Here is a 17,771-nt window from a genome sequence, read left to right on the forward strand (position 1 = left end):
TGTACCGATTGTTATTACGGTCCGAACCATTATTGTTATTGCTGCCATGGTTGCGGTATGCATTATTCCCATGGTTATCGTTGGTGTGGTTGCTGTGGTACCCGTTGTTGTTACCACGGCCTCTACCACTGTCGCGATTATTGCGCCAATTGTCCTCGTCCTCCACTCTTTCCAGGAAATCATTTATTGTCCTGTAATTGCTTCCTACGTAGCGTTTTGTATCATCTGGAAGCTTTTTGTAGAGTTCCCAGACTATTTCGGATTCCGTGCGGCGATCACGCAAATATTCCAACTTGCGGATCCAGCCCTCACAAAACTCCCTCATCGAGCCGCACGAATTCGCATCGAAAGGCCTCGATACGACAAATTCGCGCCAGACACTTTGCTGTTTTTGCTCTGACCAGTATTCAGCCAGAAACAATTTTTTAAACTCGTCAAAAGTCAGGTTCGTAATGTTACGGTTTAAGCCCCAACGCTTGGCATCACCAGCCAACACATCAATAACCGCATTAATTTTTCTCTCATTAGTCCATGATCTGGGTAAAACTCTTTCACAATTTTTAATGAAATCCGTCGCGTGTATACCGCCTTTTTTCAAGGGGTCGAACCGCTCCTCCTTCGTCAACAATTCCGAACTATGTGCACAGATTGGGACATAGCTCTGTTTTTCGTCAAGTTTCTTTTCTAATTCCGACACTCTCGTAATTACTTGGCAAGTGGTTGTCGCAAGCGTTTCCACTTCCCTCTTTTTCTCTTCGCAGGTGTTAGCCTGCTTCGTCACTTTGGTATCTACTTCGGATACTAAAGCCTTTAAAGTTTCCACCTTCTGTTGATCCTCTTTTCTCACTAATTGAATTTGTTCCGTCACCTTATTCTCGATGATCGGAGCAACTGCGTCTCCTACACTTTTCTCGATTCTGCTAATTTCGGAATCAAAACGAGTATTTATGCTCGCAATTTCCGCCTGAACGCCTATCATTTCCTGTTTAAGGTTACCGATTTCGGTATTAATCACGACAATATCGGCTTTGATTTTATCAACTTTTGTGTTAACAACTTCAACATTGTTGTTAACAACATTAATAGCTTTGTTCTGATTGTCTAGCATTCGTTCAATTTTTTCAGACTGAGCTACTTGCTTGGCAGCCTGAGCTGCTTGCTCGGCAGCCTGAGCTTCTTGCTTGGCAGCCTGATCTTTAATTTCTGCCGATTGAGTCTTGATTTCGTTAATCAAAACATTCAATAATTCAGTTAAATTCCCGGAAACCACCGGTTTTACTTCCGTAGCGGCTTCCTCTTTCATTGTCCCCCCGTATTCGTCATCAAGGGATTCAGATTTGATTTTCACTTCCGATTCCGAAACATTTTCTAAAGTCTGGAATACCATTTCTGCTCTTTGTTGCGTTTCGGCGGTCGCATCTTTCATGCTAGCCGCCTGCCCCGGAACAATGGGTACCGCTGTGCGCGTTTCCCACTGTTCGACCGATTGTTCCGTATCTAAGTCTACCAAATTTTGGTAATTGTTGCCTTCACTCATTTTAATAATTTTCAATATAAATGCAAAATCTCAACTCTAATTAGGATTCCTCACACGAATATTCTCGCTGACGTATCGACCATTTCGTAACCAGTACTTTGTTACGAGATTTGCACAATGCAAAATTCGTGTCCAGAACAACCTCAAATATGAAGATTGTCCTGTCACGGTCGCCACGTGTAACCTCCCCCTCACTTATCGACCTTAATGACAGTGAAAAATTAAACCGCGTGTACCTAATGGAAATTTGGGAAAAGCAATCGTCACCGAAGTTAATCTATCGGTAAAGAGGGAGGAAAGGGTTACATCTAAATGAAAGGAAAAATGCAAATGAAACTGGTGGAAATTAATTTTGAAAAGGGGTAAAGTTAATAAAGAAAGTAAATGTGCGGCCGTTACGTTAACAATTAACTAGCGGTAATTAGATATTTGAGATTTGGGGGAAATCACGGTCGCCAGTCCTAAGGACAATTACTATAGTAACCGAAAAAGAAAGGTTATTACACATATAATTAACACTAGAAGCGTGGCAACTGAAGGTTGACACGTGTAGTGTGAAAACTGAAAGTTTGTCAGAAGTAATAAATTTCGCTACACTCTGACTTAATTTAGCAAAAGAATTAATAAAACCGGAAAATCGAAAGTTAATTTAGTGACTGAAGTTAATAGTGAGCTTTCTTTCTGAAGCACATCGAAATCCAGTAAAATACGGTTAGTCTTGGACTACCTCAACAATCATTTCAAAAGCAACTTGACTCTACGCAATTTAGAAACAAGAGATTTAACTCTGAACTTGAATTAAATGATTCTGAACTATTAACAATAGTAAAATTTAGTACGTACCAAGCTGAGCTGCAGTCACAGGTAAGCTAAAATATGCTAACAAAACTCGCACTCTAAATTTGTGCTCGTGTAACCTAAATATTGTAGCCAGCTACTGAACTTTGAAATTAAAGCAGTGAAATCTAATTATATTATTTTAATGCTGGCGTTTGAATTTCAACGACACTCGGGTTCATTTCGAAAAAGGAAGGGACCCTGCTTGGCAATGCAATTGGGACAATGAGCAACAAAGGTTCATGCTAAGTTGCTGTAATTTTGCGAGGCAAATGGAACAATTTGAAAAGCTGAGGTCTGCCATACAGTTCTGAAACTTTACGTGCTTTTAGTCTTCCTTGTTGGTTGATTGAAGGTTTGAAGCCGTCGATCGAGGAGGTGGCGACAGTCACTCATTGTCGGCCGTCGCTGTTGCAGAAGCTGGATGTTGGCGCGCCTTCTTCTCGACACGGTCACCAGGCGAAACGGGCTCTTGATGTGCGCCAGCTAATGCTTCCCGTCCGCGACACCATGTCAGAAACTATCATCGCGAGTCGAGCGCAATTACATGCTGCCAAACCCCGAAAGCGCGGCAACTCGCGGGAGCGTCACACAACACACCTGCTCCACTCGCCACTCCCCGCCAGACTCTCACCGTTCTGCCCGCGCTTCACGCGGCAGAGTTAACCCTACCAAAGATCCTACACACTTTGAGTCTTCACACGACCTATCGATGTAATCGTTCGATAGCAGTTTTCCCTAGGCAAGACCCAGCGTAAAAATACAAATAATATTTACGAAACAAACCAATTATACATCGACATAAATGCATAAATATATATATATAAACAGTAAAGCAATTACAATATATAAAGAGACAGAAATGTCATATCTTGAGGTAACAAAACAAGGAAAAAAAATAATAGTACAATAGATGGAAATAGGAGGATATGCATTTCCGGCGTTACAACCTGATTGGCTGCAGACAGCTATTTAGGGGCTAGAACCAGCGCCGAAGTTCAGTTCACTCCGGAGGCCGACCTCGTGGACTTCGACCGCTGAAGATTACGTCTTCGTCTTTGAATTTCACTTTTACTAGTGTGTATGTGCTACCACGAACCTCTGTGGAAATTTAGAAAACTTTTGTTTTCCTCAATTAGGAGACTTTTAATGGCATTTCTATTGTTAGCTTTCTTTTGCTGGTCAGTCGTCAACTTTGTAAATTTACCTAAATAAAAGTTGTGTTTGTGAAAAATTGCTAATTGCCAGTCATAACAGAACGTGGTAAACTTAATCGAGGTTAGCCTCCCTGATATAAAAATAATCACAGAACGACCTACAGAAGAAGTATTGATTATAACTACACAAGTTTAATACGAGAATTGTTCAGAGAGTGAATACTCATCCGCGAGAATTAGGTATAGGCAACAAAAGAGCGTTTGCTGGCACTGCTGCTCTCCCGTAGTATCTTGCGAGCGCCAAACCGAAACGGCAATGGAATCCGAGCGTCATTACTTGATTTGGTCCGAAGTAGCGACCGATAAACTTTACCGCAGAATGGCGAAGCGTACCTATAGATAAGATGCGTTCCCGTGCGAGACGGCAACTGGAGGACCTTCCAGAGAGGCGTTGCAGAATGTCACGGAGCGGCGGTTTGTTAGCTGGCCGGTCCCTCATTCTAGCGGGCCTACGGCTGGTGTCAACTTGCTGGGTGATCAAGTGGCTAGCTGTCGTCTGCTGGCCTATAGAACTGGCCACTTCGTTTTTGACGCATATGTTTTCTAACATGGTGCAGCTTCCGCCGTTATATTCGTGTGCACCTCAAGACCGAGAAGACACTACGTTTAAACTTGAATCTTAACAGTCGCGGCCACAATGAACAAATTATTAATTCCACTCCAATTGACGGCAACCGAAATCTGTTTACAGATTTCGTTTTCTCTGTATGTAGGGAAGTATTATTACAAGTTTTCTTTGCTTCCTGTAATTATTTCGATATTTTAATTCGAGGTTGAATTTTTAGGTACATCGAAATATTGATGGAGCAGCAGTTTATTGTTCATCAAAAGATACTGAAGCTGTCACTTGTTTTCCTATTTATTAATGACTTCTCGACTCACCCTGTCTGCTTTGCCTTGAACGGTTGCACACCTCGTAGCATTCTTGGAAGGGTTCGTAACAAGATGAGTTAGAAATGATGATCGAACCTCTGACGACACAATGGCAGAAATCATTGAATGCTTATGATTTCATCCAAAGTATGCACTCAGAAATGGTGGAAGACGGCCTTGGAGCTTCGTCTGCTATTTGTGTCTACAGAATTCACGGACAAAGTGGGATTAGTGAGCCGTAGCCATCGCCCCTTATTGCACATATCTGGAGGGTATCTTAGTGTGTAGATTGTACGAACAGTTATTCAGAGCTAATCTCCGTGCTTTATGGTTCTTTAAACTATGTGTGTTAGATTGTATTAGATCTGAGATAACCTGGGCTTTATTTAAACAGTTTACTAATTACAGCTTGGTTATCTTATATTGCTAAAATTGTTTGTGCCACAGTTGTTCGGAACTAGTTGTGTAGTTCCTGTCTATAGGGTTTGAGTCCTGTTGGCAATTTATGAACATTGTATATGCTGTTTATATATAATTTATTTCGTACTTGTGGCTCAATGTAAGGTTCATTTTTGCTATCTACTATTTTAGTTTAACCCATGTTGGCTTTGTAGTTTAAATTTTATTTATGCATTCTTTTATACAACTAGCCCGAATTACCACAACTCAAAACCGAGCTACGTACATTAGTTACATTCTTTCTCTGCTGAGATTTGCATTCTACATAATTCCATGCTTGTCTGTGTTTCCTAGTCTCTGGCTCTTTAAACAGACAAGCGCTTCCTATCTAAGAGAGTTCGAATAATGATACTCTGATTTACGTAAAGTATAATTTCGCATTGTTTTTATAGTTGCTCAGTGCCTGTAGTGATCTGGTTTGTTCATAGGTGTTAACTGAGCCGAAAGGATAGGGAACATTTCAAAACATCTAGATTGACCCTGCGGGAAAATAAATACTCACAGACACATAAAACATTACTCTGGAGGCAGTAAGAAGCACCTTTTTACTTTATCTTTTTAATTGCCAAATGAGATAAAAATTCCAGAATGAGATTTTCACTCTGCAGCGGAGTGTGCGCTGATATGAAACTTCCTGGCAGATTAAAACTACGTGCCCGACCGAGACTCGAACTCGGGACCTTTGCCTTTCGCGGGCAAGTGCTCTACCAACTGAGCTACCGAAGCACGACTGACGCCCGGTACTCACAGCTTTACTTTTGCCAGTACCTCGTCTCCTACCCTCCAAACTTTACAGAAGCTCTCCTGCGAACCTTGCAGAACTAGCACTCCTGAAAGATAGGATATTGCAGAGACATGGCTTAGCCACAGCCTGGGGGATGTTTCCAGAATGAGATTTTCACTCTGCAGCGGAGTGTGCACTGATATGAAACTTCCTGGCAGATTAAAACTGCGTGCCCGACCGAGACTCGAACTCGGGACCTTTGCCTTTCGCAGGCAAGTGCTCTACCAACTGAGCTACCGAAGCACGACTCACGCCCGGTACTCACAGCTTTACTTCTGCCAGTACCTCGTCTCCTACCCTCCAAACTTTACAGAAGCTCTCCTGCGAATCTTGCAGTTCTGCAAGGTAGAGCACTGGTCCGCGAAAGGCAAAGGTCCCGAGTTCGACCTTTGAAAGGGCACGGCCGATTTCCTTCCCCATCCTTCCCTAACTCGAGCTTGTGCTCCGTCTCTAATGACCTCGTTGTCGATGGGACGTTAAACACTAATCTCCTCCTCCTCCTCCCGAGTTCGAGTCTCGGTCGGGCACGCAGTTAAAACAAAGGTAACAATGAAATGTAGACACATAATCCATTGCTATGACGCAACGAAGCGATAACTGGTTAATTTCCTATATTAACAGAAGAAGACTCCATCTCTTGTTTGTAACCTGCGGATTGTTCCTCATAGGAACTAAAACATCATATTCAGTACAAACAATTGCTCATTTACATAGCTGACCGTCTCGCGACGCGGCTCGCGGCTGATTTACACGCTGGCACATAACGCATACCCTCAACGATCAGTCTATTTTGTCGAGAAAGTTGCTCCTCTAAAGCCCTTTTAGCACGAGCGACTTTCTGGTCAAAATCGACTGATCGTGGTGGACGCGCCCCACGTGCCATCGTGTAAATCAGCCGCAAACCGCGTCGCAAGTGAGTCTGTGACGTAAATGAGCAATTGATTGTGGCGAGTGTGTTCTAGAATATTGATTGTGCCGCATACTGCGCATGCGCGGATAGACGTGTCTGTGGCGTCGTCTGGTAACATCGGAACTTAACCAACTCTTTCATCAAATGTACTCGCAGTCGTAAATATGGACAAACATAAGATGTATAAAGAAATGGCGGCAGCCCCGGTTTTCCGCTTATCGCGAGCAGTCTCCTTACCATCAGGCTTTCCGAGAACGACTCATGGTTTCACTCAAACGTCCATACGTCGTGAGCCACGTGTGTACAAAGTGCACTCGATAGTCATTAGTATTCTTGTACAGAGGAGACAGTTTAACTGTTGTCATGAATGTCCGAAGGAACTTTATATCGTATTTCTGAGCAACACAGCACAACAATATCGCAGTTAACCAACTCTCGCCAAGCTCACTCATGTTATAGTCATGGATTTCATGCTTTTGTGTCTTTTCAATCTTCAGTTCGTTGTTTGCTTCGTTTTTGTGGCACATTGCAAGGTTGTATTTCCCCGTAAGTGACACGAAATATCCAGAAACAATAAGATATTTACGTTATACATTAAATCGGCAGAGAAAAAGCCTCCACTATGACACAATAAGAAAGTAATTAGATATGCACCTTTTAATGACAACTGTTTCAACAGTGAGAAAGTCAGATCTATTTACGGAGAAAATTAATTTTTATTTCGAAACTTCCTGGCAGATTAAAACTGCGTGCCCGACCGAGACTCGAACTCGGGAGGAGGAGGAGGAGATTAGTGTTTAACGTCCCATCGACAACGAGGTCATTAGAGACGGAGCACAAGCTTGTAGCAGTTTGTTTCCAAAACGTGAAATAAGGTACTTGGAATGCCCTTTCTATTTTTAAATGCAAGAACCAAAATGTGCAGATTAATAGTAAATTAAATGTTAATAAGAACCACCATAACTGTAGTCCAGGAGCATTTATTAAGCCGCAGCCTGGATTGTTCTTAATGAACTTCTTTAGGTGACACCTGAAGTTCACCAGTAGTCTTCGTAACTAATTCTCGCGATGTGGTGGAAATGTGCCGTTGTCATAAACCAAAAATGTCTAATCGCCATTCGTAACGCTAAACGACACATTCTAGAACTCGATACATTGGCGTAGTATATAAAGTGCAGTAGACTAGTATAGTGCAGCACATTGTTGTTTCCTGTATAAACTAATGGCCTTATTTGTACAAGGCGGTCGCTGAAGTGTTTCAACGTGATAGTCGTGTACCACAATGTGCTTTTTAGCGTCATGTGTACTACACTGCTTTTGACGACGACGGTAGAGGAAGACGATGAAACAAATGTGAACTGGCAAGTAAGCCGAAAAACAAAAAAGTGAAAAACTATATTCTGTAAATAACAAAGTTTTGTACTCACCGTTGTGGTGCTGAATGAGACGCAATTTACTTCCCGCTCAATTTTCTTAAATTGTCTTTCCAGACTCAACAGGGAAAGACGAGGGCAATAAACATACAGAAACAAGGATATCTTCAGGAGTGCCCCAGGGAGTGTGATAGGACCACTGTATACATAAATGATCTGACTGTGAGCAGCAATCTTTGGCTGTTTGCCGATGATGATGTGATGTACGGGAAGGTCTACTTGGTTACTGACTATACGAGGATACACGATGACAGACAAAATTTATAGTTCGCGTGATAAATGACACGTAGCTCGAAATGTAGAAAAATGTAATGCAGAAAAATGTTAATGCAGATGACTATAAAAACAATCTCATATTACTCGTATTTGAACACAGCATTAGTATTGCGCTGCCTCTCACAATCGCGTCTGTTAAATATCTAGACGTATCGTTGCCAAGCGGTATGAAATAGAACGAGAATGAAAGGACTATAGTAATAGGACAAGCGAGCGGTTGATTTCGGTTTATTGCGAGAATTGTAGGAAAGTACGGGTGATCTGTGAAGGAGACCGCGTATAGATCACCACTGCGATCTACTTTTTAGTACTGCTGGAGTGTTTGGGATCCCCACCACTTCTGATTAAAGGAAGACATCAAAGCAGTCCACAAGGGGCTGCTAGATTTGTTACCGGTGGGATTGATCAACACGCAAGAATTAAGGAGGTGCTTTGGAACTGAAACGAGAATCCCTGGAACGAAGGCGACTTTCTTTTCGAGGAACACTGTTGACAAAATTTAGAGAACCAGCGTTTGAAGCTGACTGCGGAACGATTCTACTGCCGTCAAAGAAGAAAAGAAATTAGGGTTCGTGCGGAGGATTATAGGCAGTCGTTTTTCCCTCGCTCTATTTGCGAGTGGAACAGGAAACGAAGCGACTAATAGTGGTACAAGGTGCCCATCACCACGCACCATGCAGTGGCTTGCGAATTATCTATGAAGGTGAGGAAGTCGCTCAGACGCTGATATTATTATGTGTCCATGAAACTGTAGTTGTTACTTCTGTTACACTGTATATCGTCATTTTTTCTGTTTTCCGTCTTTCTCTTAGTTGCTCTAAATTCGTGGAGGTATGTACCGTCTATGCAACTAAATGAAGGCAGTTCGTTTATTGCCATTCGCGTTTCGCTTCTTTTATTTCGAAAGCGTCATCAGTGGCCTCAAATACATGTTTCCTTTTATACGTACAATAATCGTATTATGTGGTAGATATAACATGCTGCTATATTACATTTTGTCTTGTTTTTCTCTTGTTTTTTACGTTAGGAGCAACATTTGTAGCACAAGGTCCGTACTGTGAATGCATCGTTCGGTGTTTTACACAGTAATGAACTTGTGCTACAAAAGTTGCTTAGAACCTAAAAAACAAGAGAAAAACACGAAAAAATGTAATATAGCAGCATGTTATATCTACCACATAATACGTTTATTGCATGTATAAAATGAAACATGTAATTCAGGCCACTGATGACGCTTCCCAAATAAAAGAAGCGAAACGCGTATGGCAATCAACAAACTGCCTTCATTTAGTTACACTGTATATATTTAGACAATGGCTAGGCGTGCATTGTATCTATGTGTACGGCCTGTCCCATAGTAGTTACCGTACGCTGAAAGCAGTGTACAGATGAAAGTGAGATTAAATCGTATCACTCTAGTGCCTGTAAATACATGTAAGCTATTACTTCTAAGCATTTTGTTTTCTGTCACCGCAACTGTGACTATAACGCGCGCAGATTGCTATTAGATGCTACACACAGGACACATGTATCGTGGCAGATGACCCACAGCTTAGGATACGTAAGATTCTAGTTACTATCGACGTATGTAGACCTCTATGATTATCTTCGGCTGTATAAATAAACAGTGATTAGCTGATAAGTATTCTGCGTGGCATGAATCTGTTCACGCCGTTAACACTATTACAGTCCTAACACGAATGTGTACACTCCGTAGCACAGTTTTTTGTAGATTGACGACGTAATTAATATTATGATATGATGACCGTACCATTGTGAACTATTGACGTCTTTATGTTACGTGGCTTCCGTAATGAATCCATCACTGTGTTATGGTACACTTTTATTTTCAGTGTATTGTTGCTGCTTTTATCACATGCATGATTTTATATTTCGTCTAACATGATGCTGTGACTACTTTTATGTAAGTGATATTTCATTACGTATGTGTTGATGTTAACACTTACATCAGTTAACAGATTTGTGGCATTTTAAGTCTGTAATGTTACTTATGTATAATTTTGTTTGGTAAATAGAAATCTAATCATGGACAAACGGCTGAAACTCACTGTATAAATAAAGTATTTTACCAGCAGCTCAGGGTGGTAATATGACGTTTTTCAAGCACGAGAAGAGAAGACAGGACAGAAGAGAGTTTCAGTTTCGGTTAGTACTATGGCCATGCATAGAAAGTTTTTTATACTACAACGATTTTCATCGTGCATTCACTCACAAATCTACCCTGCGGAGAAACTGAATGAGCAGTATTACCAAGGCTAGCACATTCTTGATTTGACTTACGCGGGAAATAATGAAATTACTGCAGTTGCTGCTGCAGTAGTGATTATCTACCTCATTGTTTGGGAAGTATATCATCAGCCGAATTGTGGAATTATACATGTCGTATCGGTTTCTATCAACGCACGACTCTGTTACACAGTAAACTGTAGACAGGCGGACTTACCGAAGCGCGCACCACGGGCGTCACTGGGCGTTGATACCGGGCTCTGCTGCTGTGACCCATGATTTAAGGAGGCGGGCCGCGGGGACCCGGCGTGGGCGGCGCCCTGGGGGCGCGCGTCGCCCCACCACCGCCGTGTTGTCTGCTCATCCTCCATTCCACGGCGTCGCAGCGATCATGGGCTCCTGCAACACCAAAAGCCGTGGTATTGGCAGCTTCGTCTTCGTCTCCGTCCTTCGCGCCGGCTTGCGCCGGTCCCAGATCAAATAGCGCCCTGTAACGAACCGAAACATCTCCCGGCATAATAAGGAACCCGGAGCCGGCAGCTCTGTGCTGCGGCGCGCAGCAGCAGGACACGTACGCGGCCTTGTTTTATGTCTGGGAACCAGATTGCGCCAGCCGCCGGCGCGGGATATGACATTCAGCATGAATTTAAATTGGGAGATGGCGCGGTGGCAGCACCGTCGAGAGATTGGAGAAACAACTGAAGGGCGAAATAAGCTCCGGAGAATGGAGTGGGGGGGGGGGGGGGGCGCTCGATAGCCGCGGAGGAGTGCACGTTTTTATAGGGGACATAAAATAAACAGACTCCCGACACAATACGATCGAATTCCGTATAGAGACGGGCATAAACCGCTCTCCGTCGGCCTGGGACCTCTTCCCCCGACTTCTTCCTGCCACTGCGGCAGGCGATGGTCCCACTATTCTTGCTTCTCTTTCTTGAGAATAAAGTCGGCTGTACGAAGTAACAACCTGTCTGTTCTTAGCGTATTATCACCGGCACTTTAGTCTGGACGTAACGGACTGCAACATCCCTGGAAATACAAAATGATGCGAAACTGCTTTGGATCTTCTTCCTTACTTGACTTCACGAGAACTTGCAATAAAACGGATTAAAATTGTTTGACAATTGAAGTGTGTCACTTGCCGCTACGGTGTTGCCATTCGGCTGGTGGTTATCGCTCGGTTATAGGCGACACACAAACACGGCGGCTCACTTCACGAATACAGTTAATACGTAACGCGGAGCAGTGTTGGAAGCGGCCGCCGCGAGGTATGACGGGAATGCGATACGCTCTGTCGACTGCTGATTTTAGTGACCAATAACTGAACTGCGGGGGGCGATGCGTTTTGTAGCCCTGAATTGAAACTCAGAGTAACGTAACCTCAACATAGTGATATGGAGCGACAGAACTAAAATTATAATCGTTTTTTCGCGGCGATAAAGGTTACCTTTACGAGCAAACTCATGAAATAAATATTTCAGTTTCAGCGCTAAAAGCAAACTATAATTTCTCGCTGTATTTGATTACTTAAAACTATCCTCACACTGGCTACAAAGTTGCAGCGTCACGAACCAATGAGCAGTCCTTGTTGTCAGTTGGTTACAGATTATAAGCAACACAGGCAGATTCCAAGCGAACAAAAAAATATAGGAAGGAAAGTAAGAGCAAATAAAAAAATCAGTACAATGATGAAAATGACACGCAAAGTATTAGCAATAAAAAAAATTGCATTTAAACCAATTAACGGAATTGTCTGTTGATTAGGTTAGGAAATAAAAAAATAGTGCATTTGAAGGGGTTTGAACCTACGACCTTCTACAAGTTAAATTCATGCGGTGAACACTTTTTTTTATTTTTTTATTTTTTTTAATTTTTTTGTGAAGGGAACCTTCCAGACGCCCAAACGTAGGGGTGGGGGCAAGGTGGGCAGGGGTCGCAACCCGAGGCCTCGCCACCATGTCCCGTTCCCATCCTCCAGGAACCAAGGAAAGCGTAGGGACTGTGGAGTAGAGGTACAATGAACATCGTTTATTTATTTGTTTTTTTTTCGTTTTTTTAATTTTTATTTATTTTTTACTTTTGTCATTAATACGACTGAACGACCGAAAATATCAGAAAGCAGCGTCACGCGAGGAGGGGGGTGCAACAAGACGTCAGACTAACTGAGACTATTAAACATAGTTTCTCCGAACGAACATTCCGATCACTTGTGAATATATCGGTTCTAAGTATGGAAGAGACGGGGATCAACTCTTCATGACAGGAATACCCCAGTTATGGGGTGGTTTAAGGAAAACGCTGCAGAGGAAATTGGAATAAAATTGTCCGTATTTTGGATTGCGGACAACTGCACAATGATGTTCATTAACGAACTGCCAAAAGCCAAGTATACTTTTCTCGCCATGAGCAAACAAGTAGTGTGCTGCGGGTCCACAAATCCACCCCACAGAGTTCGTTTTCGCTTGCGGGAAGTGTCCCGCGTCCGGAAAGAGGAGGGCGGTTGAGTAGGTGTCTGATGAGGAGTCGTACGGTTAATTAGGGACAACATCTGTCGCACCAAGAACCAGACAGCTCTCGCCGATCTGCACACCAGGCGGTGCTCGTTCTGTACACTTCCAGAACGTCCATCCTCAACATCGACGTCGTCCGCCCAGGAGAGAGACGTGTCACGGGCCGGTTCAGCGGAACATTATCAGAGGTGCGCCCACAGGTAGCGTCAGATACAGAAAGTGAGGCTACCGCATCAGACGCAGACGGGGGAAGGTCGATGTTCGGAGGTGGACACTGACTGAAGGTGGAGGCAGGGAAGGACGTCGGGTCATCAAGTGTCAGGGCATCAGAGTACAGCGCACCATCAGTCGTCAACCTGTGCAAACTTCCGATGGACGCAGTCATCAGAAGGGGTACGACGTTGTCTCCTCCGTTTCCTCGGCGACCGTTGCTTCCTAACATGCTGTTCCGTGTCGGATGGCGGGCGGGTATCCTCCGACATGCAGGCTGATGGCAGAAAAGCGGAGGTAGGTACAGCTCCATGACCAACGACTATGTGGTCGAGACAGACAGTTTGTGCCTACTGACAGTCGTCATTCATTTGTATTGCCTCCGGCAGGGGTGTAGGAGAGACAGACGGAACTGTCGGCAGCATGGGTGTGTGTGTCGTCCTTAGCGTAAGTTAAAGTTAGGTTAAGTAGTGTGTAACCATAGGGACCGATGACCTCAGCAGTTGGTCCCATAAGATCTTACCACAAATTTCCAAATTTTCCGAAACGTCCATCGCGTCGTCGAGTGGAGTCGACACCGTGATCTAACGGAAAAGTTAATTTAATTGTTGCTTGGTGGTAAGAAAATCCCATGACAATCGATGAAGTCGGACTCGTAAACAAGTCACTATGCGGATGTAAACAAACCCGCGCTCGCCAGTAAGCAGCGCAGCAGGCGAGACGCAAACAAGGCGTGTGACCCTCGCCACAGCCAAAGGCCGACTACCCCTGCACTATGCTTCACCTTGCATATAATTATTTTATTTTGTCAGCCAGTTGCAACGATGAATTGCAGCCTTCAGAATTTAAGTTTTACTCAATGTTGGGTGAACATTATCTAATGCAAGCCGATCTCTGTGGTTGTAATAGCAGTATAGGTGACGCGGAATCGCGTCTTATAGCAGTGTTTGGTTAGTACTGTGTCTAAAACGCGTGTAATTCGTTAGCATCGTTGTGTGTGTGTGTGTGTGTGTGTGTGTGTGTGTGTGTGTGTTTACAGAAGGGTCGGGCCCTAGGTTCAGGATCCAAACGTATCAAGAAAGATAGCCGGACAAGAAATTATTGTGGCACTCTGGGAACGGCGCGCGGTTCGGCCGTGACGTTGAGAGCTCCGATTGGAAGAAACCAGCTCCAACGCGTGAAGTGTCAACTATCAAGAGTAATTTTAATAGTATAGTGCTTAACTGTAAAAAACGGAGACGAACCAGAACCAGAACTAAAGGTACTGTCAGATTATCAAAAATCGATCTGGTACATCGATACACTTTAGTTTAGTTGTTAAACGGTATTTCGTATGCCTTTTTGCTATGACTGGTCTGGTACCAATCTCCTCTTAGACATAAAAACATCATTAGAAAAAATAAGACTACACATCAACCAGGCGAATCAGAAAGTACTTTCCTTGCTGGGAATAACTGATGTTTTTGATGACAAGAAGGGTATCCCGTAGTAAGTAATTAATTAAAGAATAAATAGTAATTACTGAATCGTGGACTGTGCCACATAGAGAGAGAGAGAGAGAGAGAGAGAGAGAGAGAGAGAGAAAATGAGGAATGGGGTGCGTAGAATATCGCCAGGTTCATTTGAGTAAGGATATGAATAAGTACTGTGTGGAATCTTAAGACATCGCTCTCAGTTCGTGTTGAACAAAGTATTTCTATTAATGCGGTTATGACAGTTACAAGTTGTACCACTACTGACTCCACCCCAACTTTTCGGCTGATGATCAACCCTTATAATTAGCCCACACTCTTTGCCAGGAACACACAAGAGGCGACTCTCCTGCTACCCCTCGGCACTGAACTACGATCGTGCTCGACTTTATGGTCTCCAGATCAAATACCACTAGCATGCAGTCTCCATCAGTAACACCCGCCTTATTTCATTCTTCCTGATGAACAGTCCATCGTACGTAACAATGTACCATGCTATGTTACATTTTCCACCCATCTGCAGATGTGTTCTTAAGAACTGTCCTATATGTACTCTTTAACTTCTATTAAAAGGTAACGTTCCAAACGCCTTCCTATTGTGTATCTACTTCAATACCTGACGACATTATCTTCCGCCGGCCGCGGTGGTCTCGCGGTTCTAGGCGCTCAGTCCGGAACCGCGCGACTGCTACGGTCGCAGGTTCGAATCCTGCCTCGGGCATGGATGTGTGTGATGTCCTTAGGTTAGCTAGGTTTAAGTAGTTCTAAGTTCTAGGGGACTGATGACCATAGCTGTTAAGTCCCGTAGTGCTCAGAGCCATTTTGACATTATCTTCCTCCACGTCCATCCCACCCTCCTTTCACCCCAGCGATACCTCCAATGACATTTCAACAATTTCACCCACTGGAGTAGCAATTGCACCTTTCAATCAATATAATAACGCGGACAATAATTACAGGAAAATCCATCCACCTGTTTTGTTCGCAAGACTTGTACCTAACAGTCCACAACTGTCCAATCCAACTAACAAAAATTCTAAACCGTTTACGACTAACACTCAATAACCACTAACTTGGAATCTCCATCTAGCAACCATCCAAAAGAAATCCCATAATACCCGACAACTGCTAATGTCACTGTGCAGTTGAATATGTGAACTAAATTTCACGATCACCGACAAACATAAGCACTCATCCGTACCATTCCCACCTTTTCGAGTGTTGCACGGACCTCCGATTCTCGAAAGTTCTGTCGCTTTCTCCAATTCATTAAATGAAATGCATTCCCCTTACATTTTCACACCAATTACCCGTATCCTGTGCCATCTTATAAAGTTCTCTAACCCCATACATAACAGGATTTCGCCTGTCGTATGTCTTCCCTGAACTACAGTCCCAAAACCCAATGTGTATCACCCATCGTTGAGAACGGTGAACTCTTGCTGCGCCACTGTCGAATCCAGATTTCCTTTCATCTACAAACACTCCAGTTTGCAGGGCATTTTTAACCACCTCCCTCTCTCAGACCGTAAATGCTCTCTGACATCTACCGAACTTATCATCTGTAACCTGCCTTAACCATTCCAGCCAAAGTGAAAACTCAAACGTATTCTCCTTCCAGTTGACTGAAATCCCACACAATGTCTACATTACATTTATCTGTTCCTTACCCCATCGCGGACATGTTTACTCTTGAAATTCCGAAATCGTACATTCCAAAAGATTTCCCCACAGTATAGTACATCTTGACACAGACGTCTCCCAAAATTATTGCGATGAGAAAAATCAGAGAGAATGCTCATAATCAGGTTTAACGATAGTGGCTCTTCCGACACATCATTTGTAAACTGAACAGAAAAGGCGGGATGCTGCTATCAGAAGTATGCCCCCTCAAACCATAAGATGGCTTGCTGAGAATAGACACCACATCCTCTTCCATGCAAAATCATCTGCCATACCTTCCACAGGTAAATTCCTTATATACAGAACAAATTTGTACTACGCAGCGGAGTGTGCAGCGAGATGAAACTTCGTTGTTGATAAAAACTCTATGTTTCGGACCGGAAATCGAACCCGTAACTTTTGTGTCACGTGGCAAAATGTTCTAAAGAGTGATCTATCAAGACCCACGATACATTTACCTGTTCTCGTCACTGAGCACGTTACCAATACCTCGCCGTGTACGAGTATATCATGACCATAGCATCAGGTTACAGTTTTATATTTGTTTAACAACAAAATTTTCATCTGTCACCAATATTACAAGTCCCGCAATTGTAACATCGACAGTAGGGTACTTTCAACTGGAAAAGCGCATATCAAAAACTTTTCAGTCTTCTCTGGCATGTACATACATATCACGCTGTAGATTTGTTTGTGTACTTAATAGTGCATACAAATTAAAGGCTGGAGAGTCACAACTTGGAAGCTGCCTATACCGGCACAACAGAACAAAAGTGAATAACAAATAAACATATAAATTACAAGTAGTATAAACATGTCCCAAAAAATATAACTGTGAGGCTTTATGCACGATTTATGACTCATACATTTCCACTTGAAAGATGGTTAAAGCCAAAAGTGGCAAATCGTGGGCAAAGAAGAGAATATTTGTTAATAATTATAGATGACGTGGAAACAAATAACAGATCGAGATCTGTTGACGAAGCCTGTCAACGTTTGCTTTTTGTATTATAAATATTCAGAACTCGATATGCCCGGTCTTGCTACTCATACATAAACGTGTGTTGTACACTCCAGAAGGACACATTGCGAGAATTTCACGAACTGAATTACACTAATAATCGGCAACTGCATACGCAAGATCCTTAAACTTTTTCAGTACTGTTTGGCGAAAAGAAAGCAGTCTTTCTTCCAAGGATTGCCATTTCAGTTCACGGAGTATTTCCGTAATACTCGAGTGTTGATCGAACGGAACCACGGGAGACAATTTCGTTAGGATGCCGTGAATTGCTTCGATGTCTTCCTTGAATCCGGACCGAGTAG

The 17,771-nt window shown here is 43.1% G+C and overlaps 1 protein-coding gene across 1 annotated transcript in view; it reads right to left on the reverse strand.

The window, feature by feature from the left end:
- Positions 1 to 10,944, reverse strand: part of LOC124732586 (leucine-rich repeat and immunoglobulin-like domain containing-NOGO receptor-interacting protein 4) — a 48,389-nt gene extending 37,445 nt beyond the window's left edge. Inside the window, exon 1 of the mRNA XM_047248521.1 lies at positions 10,791 to 10,944. Coding sequence (XP_047104477.1) covers positions 10,791 to 10,944 — 154 coding nt within the window. The remainder of the gene's footprint in view (positions 1 to 10,790) is intronic.
- Positions 10,945 to 17,771: the final 6,827 nt, after the last annotated feature.

The sequence above is a fragment of the Schistocerca piceifrons genome, chromosome 1 (genome assembly GCF_021461385.2).
Source record: "Schistocerca piceifrons isolate TAMUIC-IGC-003096 chromosome 1, iqSchPice1.1, whole genome shotgun sequence".
Taxonomy (NCBI): Eukaryota; Metazoa; Arthropoda; class Insecta; order Orthoptera; family Acrididae; genus Schistocerca; species Schistocerca piceifrons.